Raw genomic sequence first — 13,749 nt, 5'->3', positions numbered from 1 at the left:
TTTAGTTGGAGTCTTATTTTTTCTTTGATGGAGCGTTGGGCTCCTGTACGTTTGATGCTATGCCTTCCCGAGCAGTATTCACCTCAGTTCTGTCCTGGGGGCCACTTGTGCTGCTGTGTCACAGGTTTAGTTTCCCACTGATGACCTCTGCAAACTCTGGCAATGTCCCCTTGTTTTCCACAGACACGGCATACAGCTGTGCAGAACCTGCACTCTGCCCTTTCATGTTGTACCCACAGCTTGTGCAGCTCTGTGTGGGAGTTGCTTGCTCTGTGGAGTGTGGCCATCTGGGTGGCTCTCTATGTAAGCAATTGATTTTGTCACACTCACTGACCTCCTGCAAGCCTTCTGTAGTCTCTTGGTGGATCACTGAGGGACTGATGTGTGATTTATGGTGGCCAGAGAGTCTTCATGGCCCCTCTGGCAGCTTCATCTGCCATGACTTCCTTCAACACATTTTGGAAACTCAGTTTCTCCATGGTGAATAGGCATGTATGTTCTCATTGCTTGAATGCATGGCATCAGGCGATGACCAAGAGTCTAGGCTCAAAATGTTCCTTTAATTTTTTCTTGAGGTCTATGCTTGCCTATGCTACCAAATTTTCAGCTATATCAAATGTGGCTTGTCCACAGACACATATCAGGGTTGCTGCCTTCAGGCCATTATCCGTGATCTGGTTAGCCTGGAAATAGATATCTACTCGGCACATGCATGTGCTCCATTATTCCGGGTGAGTAATGTTGAATTCATTGAGTCTTCCCAGTTTAGCCATTTTGAGAAGGCCCCTGTGGTGCTGGTTAATGCCTGTCCTACTGTGGGTGGAACTGGGCTGCACTTAGGAATCCCAAGGACAGATCCCTCAGGTGCGTCTGTGTCTCCACTGTGTCCTGGCAGGCAGGGTGGGGAACGTGATCCCACCAGGGCTTTTTACCTTGTCTGACACCCAGTGATTTCAGTGTGCCTCCAGTGTGGCTTACTGGCAGGCGGGGGTGAGGACTAGTCCTACTGGGGCTTTGTTATCTGGCCTATCACCCAGTGACTTCAGTCTCTTGGTTAGCAGCAGCTCTCTCCCCTGCAGCATCCCACCTTCATCATCACTATTGTGTGCAGCAAAGCTGCAACAGCATTTATTGACTCAAAAATGGAACTGAGGAACTGCAGGCAAATGCTTGTGATTTATATTCTAGGCCCACAGGGCCTTAACCAATCATAGAACTAGAAAAAGCCCATCCAAATATAAATGTAACCCCCCACCTTTAAAAGAAGCAGCAAGCTGCTATTTAAAAAGACAGAAGGAAAACCAGAAAAGAATTAGAATTAATGGGACACTTTTAAAGTAAATTACAAACAAAGGACTAGACTAGGAGTTAAAATAAACTGAAAAGCAACCTGAAATTAGAAATTGGAAATACCCTTTCTCCTACTGGAATATAAGGGAAAATGAAATTCCCAATAAATGAAATTATGCTTTTGCTGGAAGCTGAAAAATAGAACTGGGATGGCATCTACTGGTGGAAAAGGACATTACACTGAAAAATAAACAGCCTTGAAAATAGCCTTGAATCTTGGAATGTTTTGAAACAGATAAAGAAGAAGAAGAACTGTAAGATTAATGGTGGTTTGGGGATAGACAGCAAACTCTTTGAAATTTTTGTGAATTATAAATATTATTGACCTTATGGAACTGTTTTGAATTTAGCTGGAGTTGGAATGAAGAGGCTTTTCTTGGCTTTCATGGCTTATTTGGTTTATTGAGACAGTGGGGAATTTGGTGGGTCTTTTTGGATTACAAACATCATTTGATGGACATTGTGGAAGGTGAAAGAAAAAAGTGAAACAATAGATATAGACTTGGACAAGAGGCTGACAGGGAAAATTGGACCATAAACCTCAACTTTCTCCCCCTAATAGACTCAGTATATTAGTATTGGTATTGATATACACTGAATTTATTGCAAAATTTATTGTAAAAAGGTTTTGATGGAGTAATTAGGTTTAGATTGGTATTGTAGACAAAAAAGAAAGTGAGGGGAACAGAGAAAAAATGAGTGCTCCAAATCTAACTAAAACTGGAAAGAAAGCATCTTTTACCCTGACATCTGCAACAGCCAGCCCATCAAATCAGAGCTCAATAGATATAATGATGCAACAAGAGAAAATGAATACCTTCCAAAAAGAAGTACAGACAATGTTCCTATCTATTCAAGAAACTATTGCTGCACAGAAAGAAGAAATAAGGATGAACCATAGTAAGGTGAAAGGTGACTTGGGAGAAATGAAAGAACAGATTCAGGATATGGATGGGAGATTAGAAAATTTTCAACAAATAATTACAAAAACCGAACAAAGGATCCAGAAAATAAAGGATAAATCAGACGAAACAGAAAAAAGAATGGAGGAACTGACACAAGTAAATAAGAGGAGACAGTTATCATTTTAGGAATGGAGAAGGCAGCCCATTTCCTAAGATTCCAAAACATAGAGAAGGCCGAAGAAGAAGACCTCCCTAAAGTGATGACAGAGCTATTGGCAAATGCTCTAAGGATAGACAAGAAAGAGCTGGAAGGAGAAATTGTTGAAATATTTAGAATAAATATGTTATGCAAGGTGACACAAGGTCCCAAGGGAAGTACATGTGAGATTTGTTAAAAAATCAATAAGAGCTGAAATACTAAAAAGAAAGGATTCATTAAACTACAGAGGGAAAGAAATTGTGGTTTTGAAGCAGATTCCTAGGAGGGTAAGGGACATAACATAAGCAGTTTCAATTCCTGACTGTAAAGCTGAACAAAAGAGAGGCAAACTTTAGATGGTTGGTACCAGAAGGAATACTAGTAAACTGGGAGGGGAAAAGATACAGACTAGATGTCAGGCGTGCCTCATTCAGTATCCAAGAAAGAAAACCCCCAACTCCATTTGAATAAAGATAAAGGTACTGTCAGGCCTCCTTACTGGACATGAAATGAAAACAGCTAAAGTAAAGCAAGAACTGAAGCAAAAAAGCACAAACATGTACATATCAAACGTTTACCCAGGACCCTCCCCCCAGTTATCCCAAACCAATGTCCTAACTGCAACTCCCAAAGGTGTCATGTGGGGTGCATCTTCAAGTGGCCTCATTCAGCTGGTATGTAAAGACAGTTGACCTTGATCAAGGCCAAACACGAGCCATCAGCATGCACAGAAGATGGTGAGAACAAAACTCCCTTCATGATAATTTCTCCAGCATGTAGCAATTCCCCCCAAATACCACGAGTCCCCATCCTCCCCGTTACTATGGCAGCTGATAGCAAGCAAGTAAAGGAGAGGCTGACACTAGGTTCAATAGATTAAGCATTAGAATTCTATGAAACTTACTTGGTTGCAAATGAGGGACAAGAAATAAGAGGAGAGTTAGACTACCAAGGACAAGAAGAAACAACAGGAAAAAAGAGAACACAACAAGAAAAAGAAAAAAATAGAGCAGAACAAGAAGGAGCAAGGGCAAAAGAAGAGAGACAATAAGAACAACTAGGACTATACAACTATAGATGGCATTTACCACTGGCAAGATTAGCAAAGAAGTTTAAAAGTATGTCTGCCAAATGTTGGAAATGTAACCAGATACTGGGGACGTATATCATATGTGGTGGACATTTGTAAAAGCAAAGAAATATTGGACAAAATACATACATGGTTGGAGAAAATGTTAAAACAACACATACATTATAAGCCAGAAATATTCTTGCTAGGCATAATATCTGCAAAGTATGACAAAGGGAATCTATATTTTAATATTACATGTCTTGACAGCAACAAGAATTGTATATGCACAGTACTGGAAAAATGAGGAAACATCCATAGAGGATGGTGTAATTAAAAAAAATAGATTGTGTAGAAATGGATAGATTGACATTAAAAGAAAAAGAAGATGCAGAGTATTTTCAGACATGGGACTTGTTTTATGAATGGTTGGAAAATAGAGGTAGAAATTAGGAGTATGATTGTATTAAAATAAATTGATCCAGACAATACACTGTTCACTAAGCACTTATGTATGTAATGTGAAAATATATTTTAAAAACTGTTTAAAAAAGAACAGCTTATACCCTGCAACAATATCTGTAACACCATCAAACATCCACATCTGCTTATCCCAGATTCTTGGAAAGGACTTGATAGGTAGACAAAATGTCAAATCCAGTCTGAACATCTGGCTGATTGTGTGACAAATCATAATAATAAGCAGCATTAAGACAAATCATTGATGACAGTCCATTATAATACATAAAATAAATTTCAAAATTAAGATTAATAGATTAATTGCCCCATTATGTGATGGTTTTTTAAAAATCCTTTTAATATCTAAATGAACAAATTATTTTACTGGATATCTATTAATAATGATATTTTGTTTGCTACAAACAGGTTTTGCTTCATGCTAGAACTGTATCTGAGCAATGAACGAATGCAGCAGTGGGTAGGTGATGATTCCAGTAATCTACAGTCTTGGGCCAGTGCTATTGGCAAGGTAATGGTGAGAAATAATGTTCACTAGAAATTCAGGGGAGAGTGTACCCCCTCTTCTACTTTATCAGATCATTCCATTAGCTATCAGTGCATTATAAACTCAGCAATCAATAGGTGAGGTCATTTTTCTTTATCCTCAAATATTCCCAAGTTTCTTTTGTGGAAAATCCTTCCAAGCAAGGTTCACTATAAATGTAAGTTCCACATGGCTTTACATTAAAACCATCTTCCTACATAGCTGCATTTATTTGCCATTCCTAATAAAATCACAGCTTGTGCAAGTGTTATTTTTGTCAGTACTGTATTTTCAGTACAGGCAACACTTGGAATACTTAGTATGACATAAAGCATGCTTGCCAGATCCCTTACGTGATATTGCCATTCAATTGGGAGGAGGGGGGCCTCGGAGTTAAATTACTAGCGAAAGTGGGGATAAACTGGCGGTAAAAGTTGGCAAATCCGAAGAAGCTTTGTTGCTGTTTATGTGTTCTGGGTGGGTCTTAGTCAAGTACTGCCTGTACCTTCAAAGGATCCATTTCTATGCCCTGGTGTGAAATGCGGTATCCTAAGTAATCGATTTTTTCTTGGTTGAATTCACATTTGGAGAGTTTAGCATAAAGTTTGGCAGAGCGAAGTTTGTTCAGAACTGCCTGGACTAATTTTACATGTTCTGCCTTGGTATCAGAATAAAAGCAAGATGTCATCAATGTAGACTATGCAGCCCTTATATAAATGTTCCTGCAACACTTCATTTATTAATTGCATAAACACTGCAGGGGCCCCTTGTAGTCCAAATGGTAGCACTTTGAATTGATAGCATCCCAGAGAGGTGTTAAATGCCGTTTTCCATTCATCTCCCTCCTTAATTCTGATACGGTAGCAAGCCTCCTTTAAATCCAGCTTTGTAAAAATTCTCCCTTTCGCGAGGTATGTTGGCATATCCTTCATGAGAGGGAGCGGATATATATTCTCCACACTGATAGAATTTAGGTTTCTAAAATCAATGCAGAGGCGTTTGGAGCCATCTTTTAAACAACACTGGGGCTGCAATTTTCAGCTGGGCTGGTTCAATGAAACCCCTTGCTAGGTTTTTCTCAATGAATGTCCTCAGTTCTTCCAGCTCCCTTGGAGACATGCTGTACATCTTGGGTTTAGGGAGTTTGGCCCCGGGTAGAATTTCTATCGCACAATCAGTGGAGCGGGGGGCGGGATTGTCAGAGGCTTTTTTGCTAAAACCTCAGCCAAGTCCTTGTATTCTTTGGGTATGCCCTGGGTTGGCATAGTGTAAATGGGCATTGCTGTTTCTTGGTGCTCTGCCCCCTCAGTTTCTTGTTTTGGATTCTCAGCAGAGGTTACATGCATCTACACTCTTATGGTGTCTTGCTTCCAATTAATTTTGGGGTTCCATTTTTTCAACCATGCAAGACCCAAAGCTAGTTGTCAGCATTGCAAACATCATGCAGAATTAAATCAGAGTCCAAGGCAGAGCTATTCTTAAAGTTCAAATTTAATAAGACAGGCATGTTGACAACGGCTGTGGAATCCCAAATCTGAAACTTCCTGGGATTCTACCCAGTTGAAAGTTCATGATCTTATCCCCACACCCATAAATCCATCACATGGTCCAATCTTCTTCGCCCACGCTGGCATCTCCATCCAGCTGCTTCTGGTCAGGTGCAGAGGTGGGGAGACAAAAAATGACCCTGGGCTTCTAGAAAAGAATGACAACAACACATTCCACAATTCTACTCCTTTCTATTCCCCCCTCCCAACTACTACACTAATGAAACAGCATAATGAAATAAGAGAGAGTGTGGCAAGCCAAAGATCCTAAAAGGGATATAACTGCAGGCCTGACAGGCGGCCTTTCCTCAGAAGAAAAATGTTTCCTGAAAAGAGAATAACATAAAAGTTAACATATCTTTGGCTTATCAGGAAACTTTTAGTGGAATTGTTCTACTAACTTCTCCACTTTTAAGTTCCAGCTTTTCACCCAAGTGACTTCAGACAAAGGGTAACCCTTCCATTGCACTAAATACTGTAAGCGACTCCTATTCAGCCTGGAGTCAACAATCTTTTCCACCTCAGATTGTGTTTCTCCTTCTATCACTACAGGAGGAAAGAAAGCTTGGGTGGATGGTCTTATGCTAGACCCAATTACTGGTTTCAACAAGCTACAATGAAATTATGGGCCAATTTTCCTTAGACTTCTGAGTAAACTGAATTGAACTGTAACTGGGTTAACTATCTTCACTATTGGGAATGGACCTAGAGATTTTGGACCAAATGCCTTGCTAGGCATTCTTAATCTTATGTATTTGGTAGACAAAAACTTTGTCCCCCACACGGAAGGGGTTTTGGAGCGAGCGATGTTTATCGTCTTGCTTCTTGTAGGCTTCTGCTGCATCTGCTAGAGCCTTCTTTGTATTCTTCCATCATTTCTTTAGTGTGTCCATCCCTTCATTCAAAGTCATGGAGGAGGGAGGTTCTCTAGGCAACTCAGGCATGGCAACAAATTCCATGCCACTGGTAATCTGGAAAACCATTAATCCCATGGTGCTGTAGTCCGCATCTTTGTACGCCCCTTCAGCTAAGGGTAGCAAGTCTGACCAGTTGTCTTGCTGATAGTCCACCTAACACCGGATGTATTCTTCCACCACCACATTGGTTCTCTCTGCTGCGCAGTTCATGCTTGGATGAACCTCTGAGCTAGTTCTTGTATGGACCCAATGGATCTCAGGACCTCTCTCCAGAATTTGGCTGTGAACTGGACTCCGCAGTCTAAAATGATCCTCTTGGGCAATCTGTGCAGGCACTAAATGTGTTTCACAAACATTTTCGATAATTTCTTTGCAGATGGCAACCCTGAGCAAGCGATGAAGTGCGCCTGCTTGGAAACCAAGTCAATAACTATCCAGATTTCTCTGTTCCCACTGCTGTCTGGGAGTTCCATGATGAAGTCCATTGCAATCTCTTCTTATGGTCGGTTAGGGCTGGCCACTCATTGTAGTAGTCCAGGGGACTTATCCGGAAGTGGTTTCATCGTTGTGCAAGTAGCACAGCTTTTTACGTAATCTTCCACCTCCGATTCCATCTTTGGCCACCAAAATTGACGCCTGGCAAGGTGGAGCATTTTTAGGAATCCAAAGTGGCCTCCTAGTTCTGCCTCATGGCTTTGCTGTAGAACTTCCAGCCTCAACCCCACGGGGATGTTCAGTTTTGATCCCTTGCAGACTAATCCATTTTCCATCTTTAGGATTTCCTGGTTATTGTTGAGCCACTGATCTGTTGGGAGCGCCAATTTCATAGCTGTCACCAGCTTATACTGGCTTCCATTACTGTCATACTGCGTTTTGCTCGACAAAGCATCCCCCAACAAGGTTTTTTTTGGGTACTTGTTGGACCCCTAGAGTTTTTTTCTCTGCTGCAAGTGCTGCAGGTTCTGGGCTCTTGGATTCAATCATCCCTGGCTGGCCCTTTTCCTCCACCGGTAGTAGCGGCTCAACCACAATCATAAATTTCTTACCATCATCTTCCCACTTTATCGTAGGCTTCCACTTGTCAAGCCATGCAAGCCCCAAGATTAATTTTTCCAGCATCTCTGGAGCCACAATGAATCTGAGAAGCTCATAGTGGTGGCCACTTGTAACTTCACCAGTTCAGTTATTAGTGTGGCTGGGGCCCCTCCAATTAGTGTCCAATCTACGTGCTCAACCCGAATGGGACAGACTAGAGGTCTTGTGTGTATGCCTAGTTGCTTGACAATCGACATGCTGATTAAGCATCGAGTGCAACCAGTGTCCACAACTGCTTCAATTTCCCCTTCTACCCCAGTCTCAGATACTTGGAGGTTGACTTGGAAGGCAAAAGGGCAGATGGGTGCATTCACCATTGGGTCATCTTCAGCATTTTCCTCCTCCGAGGCCTCCCCATTGGTAGGATACTTCGTCACCATAGGTTGGGGATCCTCTTCCAGAGGTTGTTTCCCCTTTTCCTCCTCCGAGGCCTCCTCCTTGGTAGGACTCTTCATCACCTTAAGTTGGGGATCCTCTTCCAGAGGTTGTTGGCCCAGATGACTCTTCTGTGGTGGCATCTGGTGCCTTCTATTTATTGCCGTGGTGGTTGGTGCACACGTTTGTGGCATTGGGGCTGGAGCCAAGCACTCTGATGCTCTGTGGCCAAGTTGACAGCAACGGTGGCATTTTATTGGCCCCCACAAGGAAAGGAACCTAGTTACATCTCTAAACTTAATAACTGCCTCATCCACATTGTTCCGCTATCCATCCTGTAGCTTCACCCTTGGTAATCCCTTCTTCCATTGTTGAGAACTCTTCTCTGTAGGAAGGTGGAGTAAGAACCTGTTGGGGCACTGCAGGGGAGACTGAAATCGGTGGGGAGGTCAATCCCTGGGTTGACCACTGCCCAGTTATCTGCCACGGTGCCATCTGCTGAGGGAGAGCCGGTGCCCACTGGCATCCCTTCCATCAATGACCTGGGGTTAAGATCCATCCCGGGGTTGCCTAATTCACAGGTTACAGTTCAACCAACGATGGCTGGCTAGGGGGTGTTATGGGCCAAGGCCCCCTCTGCTGGCTTGGAGGAGTTATGGGCCAAGGCCTCATCTGCTGGCTTGGAGGATTTTCCCATGTTGATGGCAAAGCAGGTGCCCATACTCTGGAAAGAAAGCCCAATTTGGTGGTGCTTCATTCACAAGCTGCAGCCCAATTTCCGGTGGCTGGCAAGTGAAAGATGCTAGCCAAATCCCTTCTTGTTGGCTGGATGGAATTTCCCATTTTGATAGGCAATCTGTCTTCAACTCAGTTGCAGGGTAATGGGTCATTTCATTTATCGCTGTTTGGAAGGAGTCAAAATCTCCACTCCAGTTTTTTCCCCCAAGCCTTGGCTGGGGGGAAGGAGGGGGATCATGCACTCATGTTTAGTTGCTCAAGTTGATCTGGGACTTTCAAACATCTTGTTGCTTCCAGCTGTGTGCAGAATCTTTCCCCCACTGCATTCCTCCAGATGCTATAAATCTTCAAACAGAAACTCCTATGCACTCCAAGGCTTCACAAAGAAGCTTCAAACGGAATTTCCTTTGCACTCTGAAGTTTTGCAGAAAAGCATCTTGTCCAGCTCATTTTCTTCGTTGATATTTTACGCTGACCGGGTCAGTCAGCATTGGGAATCAGCACCCCTCACCAGCCCCCGTTCTGGGGTGCTGGTGATTTATTTTGAAGAGAGATTTGGGATAATGTCAGTGTTCCAAATATCATGCAGAATTAAATCAGAATCCAAGGCAGAGCTATCCTTAAAGTTCCAATTTAATAAGACAGACATGTTGGCACAAACTGGAATCCCAAATCTAAAAGCTTCCTGGGATTCCACCAAGTTGAAAGTTCATGATCTTATCCCCACACCCATAAATCCATCACATGGGCCAATCTTCTTCGCCCATGCTGGCATCTTCACCCAGCTGCTTCTGGTCTGGACAAAAGATGACCTTGGGCTTCTAGAAAAGAATGACAACAACACATTCCACAATTCTACTCCTTTCTATTCCCCCCTCCCAACTACTACACTAATGAAACAGCATAATGAAATAAGAGAGAGTGTGGCAAGCCAAAGATCCTAAAAGGGATATAACTGCCTGATACTAGTGGCCATTCCATGCCTGGTGCCATTATAAATGTAAGTATTTCTTTGTCGCTTCCAATGCCAATCTGTAGGGACTCAATGGCAAATGAAGCTGGTTCCCCCCCCCCTGCTATTGACCCATCTAGTTGGCAAAAAGCTATGGGGCTCTTCAGCTTCCTTACATTAATCCTAAACTCCCTTACCAGGGTTGGGGTGATCAAACAAGGGGTGCACCCTGAGTCCACTAAAGCAGAGATTTTTTATCTCCCTCTCCCAGTTGGGGATAAACAGTCTTAGGGGAGTGTAAACAGTTTAATTGGTTTGCTTATCAGTTGTTCATCCTCTGGATTGCTCCCGGATGAGTATAGTTCCTCTTCCCGAGAGGCCAGGGTATCCTCCTCAAAGAGGGGAGGGGGTGGAGATTTTACGATCTCCCTGCTCTTCAGGGCCATTTCCTTTCCACATTGGCCTGGTTTTGTAGATTTCCCCTCCTAATGGGTGCTCTGGTTTCCTAGCCAGTGCTTGAGAATAGAATTCTGCAGCTCAGTGCCCCTCTTTTCCACACTTGAAACAGGCTGAGGGTTTCAGAGAAAATGCCATTTGCATGAGGGAAGGGTGTTGCTTCCATTGGGGTCGGGATTTCTTTCACATTTGCCCCGATTGGTACTGGTTCCTGACCATGTCGATCTCTGCCTCTTCAGCAGTGAGATACCACTCCTGTAGGTGGTTCGGTACCCCTTGGGCCACGCAGGCATTGTAGAGGTCATCACTCAGCCCATCTTTGAACCAGCTTATCAGGATATCTTCTGGCCAGTTCACACGACACGTCAAGTCTCGGAATTCTTCGGTAAACTCTGCCACTGGTCGGCGTCTCTGCTTCACAACTTTAATGCAGTCACGTGCTTTGCGGTCTGTGAGGGGGTCTTTGAAACATCGCAGTGCCATCATGAAACTGTCAAAGTCCCACAGTTCTGGCGTATTGGCATCGTGTAGTGTCACCATCCATCGGGCAGTGGCTCCTTCCAGGGCTAGGGTAATTACTCTTACTCAGGATCTTTGGGTTCGAAAATCCCGTCCGTATTCTTGCATGTAGGTGAGCATGTATGCCACAAAGAATCCCAATTTTTTCGGGTTTCCATCAAACTTCACCCCAAGGGAAGGAGTTTTCCTTTCTAATTGCAGGTTTTGGGGTTCGTTGGGGGATGCCCCCCAATCCATGCGCCACCTGGAGGGAGGGTTCACTGGGTTACTAGCTGTTGCTGTAGTGTCATCTGCTTGATCAGTAGGACCCAGATGGGGGTTAGCTCCCCTGGCCTCCTCCACAGTTGCTGACCTTTCCACACCTCTTGGTTGCCGTTATGGCTCGCCCGGATGTTGAGATTTTCCAAAATCTCCATCACCAACTGGGTTACATGTCTCTTCAGACGATCCTCTCTCAGTGAGGCTTCATTTTATTCCCTATGGTCAGAGGGGGATTCTAGCTCCACTTTCCACCCTGGGTTTTGGTTCCCTCGGGTAAGAATGACTTCCCTGGATCTCCCATCTCAGCGATCTTTTGTCCCAATGCTGATTGACTAGCAGGTTTTTTTGTGGTCCTCTAGGCTCACCTCATCCTCTCGGACAGGGTATATAGAACAGATCTCTGGTTGGGAAGGGGTTGTCATCTCCCTCCAGCAATCAGCTTCTCCTTTTTTGCTGTTGTGCTCAGACATGGTTTGCAGGGTCCCCTCGGTAGAGCAAATGTCATCTCTCCTGGTTGACCAATTTGCAGATGCTGCTTTATGTAATGGCTCCTCTCCTAACTTAAGAAAGTAAAGGATGAAACGGATTATTTCAAAAGGAACCTTTAATCAAGCAGAATGGAAACCATTAGAGGCAAAGCAGCATCTGAAATCCTTTAGGCAATGCAAGTGGGATTAAACTGATAATGACCCCTCCCCTTTATCAGAATGCAGATTCTGGCCAATACACAAGTGTGAAGATGTTTCCTTAACTCTTCTGCCCTGAGAGTCGAATAAAACACACGTTCCCATGGCTATCTCTAGTTTGACATTAAAGTAAGATATCCCACATGGCCATCATAAACATCCCTCCAGAGGTGTTGGGACCTCCAGCTTTCTGGCGACAGGAAACCAGTTGTAAATCTCAGTTTTTACAGGTACTGCTAGTAATTTAACTCCAAGGCCCCCCTCCTCCCAATTGAATGGCAGTATCACATAAGGGATCTTACAATGCTGCTGCCTCTGTTTTTAAATTGGATGGTTGACTTACTATGCCCATGATGGCGAACCTATGGTACACGTGCCACAGGTGGAACATGGAGCCATACCTGCCAGCATGCAAGCTGTCAGCTTCAGCACGTGCCGGCCAGCTGATTTTCAGCCTTTGGAAAGACTGGGGAAAGTTCGCTGGGCCTGTTTTCACCCTCCCCAGGTTCCAGAGGCTTTCCTGGAGCCTGGGGAGGGTGAAAACAGCCTTCCCTGGCCCCTCGGAGGCCCTCTGAAAGCTGGAAAAGTATCATTTCTCAACTTTCAGTGGACCCCCATTGGGCCCATTTTCTGCCCTCCCCAGGCTCCAGAGGCTTTCTTGGAGACTGGGGAGGGCAAAAATGGCCTCTCCTGGCCCCCTGGAGGAAATACCATCTCAGCTCAGTGTGGCGTGCAGGGAGGAGTTGGGGGGGTTGTGCACGCATGCACATGCGGGCGGAGCACTTTGCATTATGAGTGGTGGCATGTGTGTGCTATCACACACACACTCACATTAAATTGTATTTGTATTTTAATTTTTTGTGAGAATTAGCTTGTTTTGACTTTGTCTACAACTGATAGGATGACGTGATAATAAATAATAAATTATCCATATATAAATAAGTAGTCGTAATCAGTTTGCATGTTTTGTTCAACATAAACTTTTCAGAACTGGTATCATCTTCTTTTGCAGTGGTTCACCCCTCTCAGTTGTCACTGTCTGCTGGGCTATGAATTCCAAAGGGTAGGTAAACTCTGCTACAAATCAATGATAAAACCCAATCAGTGGTTGCAAGGTTTCTTCATCCTCCAGAAGTTTCACCTCTTCATTTGTCCAGAAGAAGAGGGAGCAATTGAGGACAGCATCAATCTCAGGCAGCTTCAAGAACTCAGTGAGTCCAGGTCTTTCTCTGACAAATGAAAAAAGGACAGCACCAACCACCTATACCTAGAAATACTAGATATTAATCATTGTTTTTAGTTGATTGATTGTCTTTGACTTAGTATCCATAAGAGTCTTATCAGAAAAACTTAAAAATGCATACATTAATAGACATTTTCTTGGTTCAGCAGTTATATAGCATATTGCAAGTTTGATTGAGTTTCCATAAGGGTAATATTTTGTCTCTCCCATGCTATTATTCTGGTAAAACAGATTAGTTTTATGTTAAGCCGTTTCTTTCAGGCATTAAACATTCCATTACTCTCATAGTACCATACCGTCCTCCCGTCTGTACTTTTGCAGAGTAGAGATTCTAAAAGCCCATTAAATGAGTATACATTGAAACAATGTAGCGAGTTGTGTTGCACTATACGTTCTACTGGAATCTATGTCAAAGGTTTATTTTGTACTTTTAC

The 13,749-nt window shown here is 43.5% G+C and overlaps 1 protein-coding gene across 1 annotated transcript in view; it reads left to right on the top strand.

Moving 5' to 3' along the window:
- The window catches only part of ARAP3 (ArfGAP with RhoGAP domain, ankyrin repeat and PH domain 3), a 131,155-nt gene that overhangs the window by 49,163 nt on the left and 68,243 nt on the right, over window positions 1–13,749 (top strand). Inside the window, exons 17-18 of the mRNA XM_087721843.1 lie at window positions 4,409–4,511; window positions 13,085–13,283. Of these exons, the coding sequence (XP_087577969.1) occupies window positions 4,409–4,511; window positions 13,085–13,283 (302 nt within the window). The remainder of the gene's footprint in view (window positions 1–4,408; window positions 4,512–13,084; window positions 13,284–13,749) is intronic.

Source organism: Thamnophis sirtalis, unplaced genomic scaffold (genome assembly GCF_051295495.1).
Source record: "Thamnophis sirtalis isolate CommonGarterSnake01/CBP01778 unplaced genomic scaffold, rThaSir2_p1.2 scaffold_8, whole genome shotgun sequence".
NCBI lineage: Eukaryota > Metazoa > Chordata > Lepidosauria > Squamata > Natricidae > Thamnophis > Thamnophis sirtalis.
Note: the sequence above shows the minus strand (reverse complement) of the source record. Positions and strands in the feature narration are given on the sequence as shown.